At 39.5% G+C, this 6000-nt stretch overlaps 1 protein-coding gene across 2 annotated transcripts in view; it reads right to left on the bottom strand.

Moving 5' to 3' along the window:
• Positions 1-3219: 3219 nt before the first annotated feature.
• OSBPL11 (oxysterol binding protein like 11) overlaps positions 3220-6000 on the bottom strand; it is a 223330-nt gene continuing 220549 nt past the window's right edge. For both annotated transcript variants that reach the window (XM_053698047.1, XM_053698048.1), the window contains one exon: positions 3220-4444. In XM_053698047.1, coding sequence (XP_053554022.1) covers positions 4388-4444 — 57 coding nt within the window. In that variant the 3' untranslated portion in view covers positions 3220-4387. The remainder of the gene's footprint in view (positions 4445-6000) is intronic.

Here is a 6000-nt window from a genome sequence, read left to right as displayed (position 1 = left end):
CATTTTCCTCATACAAACAGAAATCTTCATCTCTTTTCTGTTTCAGAGTAAATAGTACATACCAGCACTATTTTAAAATAACAAACTCTTGATTGAATAATAAAAACTACAGTTAAACACTAAAAAACTCTAAGCCATCTCCGTGGAGATGTTGCCTGTACAACGGCAAAGAGAATGACTGGGGTAGGCGGAGCCTAGGAGGGATCATGTGACCAGCTTTGCTGGGCTCTTTGCCATTTCCTGTTGGGGAAGAGAATATCCCACAAGTAAGGATGACGCCGTGGACCGGACACACCTATGTTGGAGAAATCCAGAAGGTATCCCTGAGATATAATCTCCAACGTCCAGGGATCCTGTACATCTCTTGCCCAAGCCTGGGCGAAGAGAGAAAGTCTGCCCCCACTAGATCCGTCTCCGGAAAGGGGGCCCTGTCTTCATGCTGTCTTAGGGGCGGAAGTAGGCTTTCTGGCCTGCTTGCCCTTGTTCCATGACTGGTTGCCTTTCCAACCCTGTCTGTAACGAGCAGTAGTTCCTTCCTGTTTTGGAGCGGAGGAAGTTGATACTGCTCCTGCCTTGAAATTACGAAAGGCACGAAAATTAGACTGTTTGGCCTTTGATTTGGCCCTGTCCTGAGGAAGGGCGTGGCCCTTACCTCCAGTAATGTGAGCAATAATTTCCTTCAAGCCGGGCCCGAATAAGGTCTGCCCTTTGAAAGGAATGTTCAGTAGTTTAGACTTAGAAGTTACATCTGCTGACCAGGATTTAAGCCATAGCGCTCTGCGCGCCTGTATGGCGAATCCGGAATTCTTAGCCGTAAGTTTGGTTAAATGCACTACGGCATCCGAAACAAACGCATTAGCCAGCTTAAGGGTTCTAAGCTTGCTCAAAGTCTCATCCAATGGTGCTGTGCGAATCGCCTCTTCCAGAGACTCAAACCAGAATGCCGCTGCAGCAGTGACAGGCGCAATGCATGCAAGAGGCTGTAATATAAAACCTTGTTGAACAAACATTTTCTTAAGGTAACCCTCTAATTTTTTATCCATTGGATCTGAGAAAGCACAGCTATCCTCCACCGGGATAGTGGTACACTTGGCTAAAGTAGAAACTGCTCCCTCCACCTTAGGGACCGTCTGCCATAAGTCTCGTGTGGTGGCGTCTATAGGGAACCTTTTTCTAAATATCGGAGGAGGGGAAAAAGGCACACCGGGTCTATCCCACTCCTTGCTAATAATCTCTGTAAGCCTTTTTGGTATAGGAAAAACGTCAGTACACACCGGTACCGCGTAGTATTTATCCAGCCTACATAATTTCTCTGGGATTGCCACCGTGTCACAATCATTCAGAGCCGCTAACACCTCCCCTAGCAACACGCGGAGGTTCTCGAGCTTAAATTTAAAATTTGAAATTTCTGAATCCGGTCTCCCCGAATCAGAACCGTCACCCACAGAATGAAGCTCTCCGTCCTCATGTTCTGCAAATTGTGACGCAGTATCAGACATGGCTCTCGTGTCATCGGCGCGCTCTGTCCTTAACCCAGAGCTGTCGCGCTTGCCTCTTAACTCGGGCATATTGTATAATACTTCTTTCATAACATTAGCCATATCATGTAAAGTGATTTGTAAGGGCCTTGATGTACTTGGCGCCTCAATCTCACGCACCTCCCGAGCGGGAGACGAAGGTACTGACACGTGAGGAGAGTTAGACGGCATAACTTCCCCCTCGTTGTCTGGTGATAATTTCTTTATCGGTACAGATTGACTTTTATTCAAAGTAATATCAATACAATTGGTACACATATTTCTATTGGGCTCCACATCGGCTTTTGAACATAATGAACAAGCAGATTCCTCTGTATCAGACATGTTTAAACAGACTAGCAATGAAGCTAGCAAGCTTGGAAATTACTTTCAATAAGTTTACAAGCAATATAAAAAACGCTGCAGCGCTTTTAAAAACACAGTTGAATAACAAAGAACTAATTCAGTTATAGTCAACAATTCTTAACGGTAAATGTAATAATTAGCAGAGGATTGCACCCATTAGCAAAAGGATGATTACCCCTCAATACCCAAAAACGGATATCAAATTAAGATTTAACGCTTTTATCACAGTTAAACACACTGTCACAGGTCTGCTGTGACTGATTACCTCCCTCAAAAACGAATTTTGAAGACCCCTGAGCTCTCTAGAGACGTCCTGGATCAAGGAGGAAGAAACAGGAAGACTGTGCTAGAATTTTAACTGCGCAACAAGGCGCTAAAAAAAGGTCCATCCCACTCATATTACAACAGTGGGAGACCTGATATAACGGTTTCTATGCAGAAAAATACGTTAGCCATGTGGAAAAAAATCATGCCCAAAAGGATTTATCACCAAAGTACCTCACAAAACGAATAACATGCCAGTAAACGTTTTAAAAACAAACTTTTTTAATGTCATGCAAAGTTATCACTAAGCCTGCTACCAGTCGCTTCCACTGCAGATAAGGCTTAAGCATTATTTCAGTATTAACAGTATTTTCTCAGTCAAATTCTAGTCCCTAGAAAATAACTCGACTGCGCATACATTTATCAGCCTGATACCAGTCGCTACTACTGTATTTAAGGCTGTACTTACATCATATGGGTAACAGCAGTGTTTTCTTAGTCAATTCCATTCCCAGAAAATATTGTACTGCACATACCTCATTTGCGGGGGACCCCGCATGCTATTCCCATTTTCTGAAGTTACCCCACTCCTCAGAATGTCGAGAACAGCCAGTGGATCTTAGTTACGCCTGCTAAGATCATAGAAAACGCAGGCAGATTCTTCTTCCAAATACTGCCTGAGATAGAAAAAACAGCACACTCCGGTGCCATTTAAAATAACAAACTTTTGATTGAAGAATAATTAAGTAAAAACTCCAACTCCTCTCGCGACCTCCTTCTTTGTTGAGGGTTGCAAGAGAATGACTGGGTATGACATGTCAGGGGAGGAGCTATATAGCAGCTCTGCTTGGGTGATCCTCTTGCAACTTCCTGTTGGGAAGGAGAATATATCCCATAAGTAATGGATGACCCGTGGACTGAACACACTTAACAAGAGAAAGAAAAGTTACTGGCCAGAACAGGCCAAGAGATTATTATCAAATATAGTAATGATTTCATGTAGAGGAGAGATACAGCGTGTGTTTCAACACAATGATTGGAAGACAACATTCAGAAGAGAGTAAGGCACCACTCAGAGAAATGTAAGGTATATTACAGTAACATGGAAATAAAAGCTATTGACAATATTCACATAATTGCCAGCAATTCTGAAACCTTAATTAAGTACAAAATAAGAGGGGGGGTTCACCTGAATTTGATTTTCTGACATCTGATTGTAACTCAAAGTTTACTTATGCCCTCCTTGTGTGCTTGGTTACAGTTTTTACTACATTTCCTAAATTATTGTGATTTTGACAATGCAATAACATGGTTAATGGAAGTTAGTACAAAAAAAATGTCACAGGCATTAAAACACACTGGACAGATAGCAGTGACAGACTATATGAATCTTTTTCAGGACTAGAAATTCATGAATAAATGGATTATAATCTGCATCTGAATCAAAATGACTTCACAAAGGTAGTTTAATATCAATGTAGTCAATATTGTTAAGCAATTATGCAAACTCTCACATCTGGCATCTAAGGGGTAGAAAAAGTGGCAAACTGAAACCCACATACAAGCAACGACCGGGTTAGTTTAAAAAAAATAAAATTAAACTCTGAAAGCAAATGTCACGCTGTAAGTCCTGAGGAAATTGGTGGAAACCAAAGTTTTAAACAATGCAAGGGAAGTATTTTACTGTATTGTAATGCAGATTAACTACATCTTTACTTGTACGCAAACTTTTTCGTCCAAATTGGTGTTATTTACCAAGAGACCGAACAACAACAAAATGTCAAAAGGCTTTGTTCTTGGTAATTCATCAGCTAATAAAATCCACCTCCATTTTAATCCATCAGTGCATCTGAAAAAAAATAATAAAACAAACATCTACAGATGAAAAATAATACTGAACAACACTCCAGGCGTGTCCGGCACTCAAAGGGTTAATCAAGGAGTTTCTTCTGCTGCAAAAGCAGAAAGTGAATCTGTACTAGAGAGTAAAAATCTCTCAACAAAATGAGCGCCTATCTGTAGACCTGCTCATAAATAAAAATCATTCCAGAGCTGCTAAAATAAGTAACACTGAAGAGGGATTTTCCCATCCCTCTTTTAGTATAGTATGTCATTACTCCCCCAAGCTGGCAGAAGAGTCGATCCCCTGGACAAGTCTCTCCCCACACCCTGCTTGATGGGGATGTTGCATACAGTCACTGAACTGTTGGAATGTTCCATCCATGCCATTTGTCTAACATTTAGGGGCTGGAATCTGTGCTTTTCCATAAAGGTCTGTTGTATATCCATCCGTCTCCCTAGGAGAAAGGAAGCAAACATACTGTTACTTTGCTTGATAAACACAATATGATGTTCTTACACTATCTAAGTATTCTCCTGTCTCAACAGTCAGAAACTAAAAACATCAATCCAAGCAAAAAAAACAAACAAACAAACAAAAAAAAAAAAACAAGCAGGAAAGTACGTTCATACAGCAAGGAAGGGTTATAGATAGGACCCAAAAACAAATGGGTCCTTGAAATGTAACTAAATGATCAGCATTATGTAAGTGACCCTTTTTTTGTTGCTGCTGTCTGCCCTGAAGTGCCAACTATTGTGCTTTTATTTCTGTATACTGTGCTTCATACCATTTTGCGGTCACTCACTAAAAGACATTTCACGGGTTGTAATTCAATCTCTGAAGTTCTTCATGTTTTGTTCTCTCAAGTTTTAAACGTTCTGTCTTTCTCTGTCTCATTTTCACTATATATGTGTATGTATGTGACTGTCTGCTAGTGCTGTCTGTCTCTATGGCCTCTTCAAAGTTAGACAATGACTAAACAAATACAGTCACAAATAAAGATACCAAGAATGAGGGATATCTGAACATTAAAGAAGGTAAAAATATTTTGAATCATCGGACTGCAAAGCTACAAAATGTCTATTAGGGCACTATAGATGTTTTGCCACAAGAGGTAAAGGATACTGGAAGCTACTCCCTATGGTGGCGGTCTTTCCAAAATGATTTCTATTATGTGACAGTACGCATGCTTGACATTATTAAAGGGACATTAAACACTAAATACATGCTAGATAGAATGATACATTCAAAGAAAAGATTAGTCCATGACTAACACGTAGATGTATTTTTTAAAGTTTCATTAGTTGTTTAAAAAGTGACAAAATAAGTGTAAAGTTTTAGTGCCTATAAAACACTGGGAGCTGCCATGTTGTAACTTGTGTTACCTTCTCTGCTGTGGCCAATTAGGGACAGTTATACATAGGTCATTAGAGTGTGCAGCCAATGGTTGTGCTGGATTTAACAGTGTTCTGCACTTCCATTTCTAACAGGAACTGAAAAGCTCACAATTTCAGAATGGAATTACAGGCAAAGAGGACAAAATAAATAATGAAAGTATATTGCAGAGTTGTTTTATATATACAATTTATCATTTTATATTACCATCTCAAAGTGTTTAATGTCCCTTTAAGTATGTAAGGTGCCCCATGTTTCAATCACTGGAAGGCCACCAAGTTGTTTGTAAAAGATGAACAATACATATTAAACATTAAAAAAGCACTTTGTGTGTATTTGAAGGGATATTAAACAGCATGAAATTATAATATAACATCTTTAATTATGAGTAGTTAAACTTTGCTATAAATGATCATGATTTATTTTGTCCTTTTCTTGCAATTTAACTGCTGGTTTTCTAAATTCCACTGAGTAAATGTAATGGGAGCCTTATTTATCTTTCCTGATAAGGACGAATATGAGCAGATATAAACAGGCACAACACAAGAGATTGTCAAAACAATGTGAAGATCTGAAGCTAAAAGCTGTGAGGAATTACAAAATTATGAAGACATTCAA

This window comes from Bombina bombina, chromosome 1 (genome assembly GCF_027579735.1).
Source record: "Bombina bombina isolate aBomBom1 chromosome 1, aBomBom1.pri, whole genome shotgun sequence".
In the NCBI taxonomy this organism is placed as follows: domain Eukaryota; kingdom Metazoa; phylum Chordata; class Amphibia; order Anura; family Bombinatoridae; genus Bombina; species Bombina bombina.
This window is presented reverse-complemented; position numbering and strand designations above follow the sequence as displayed.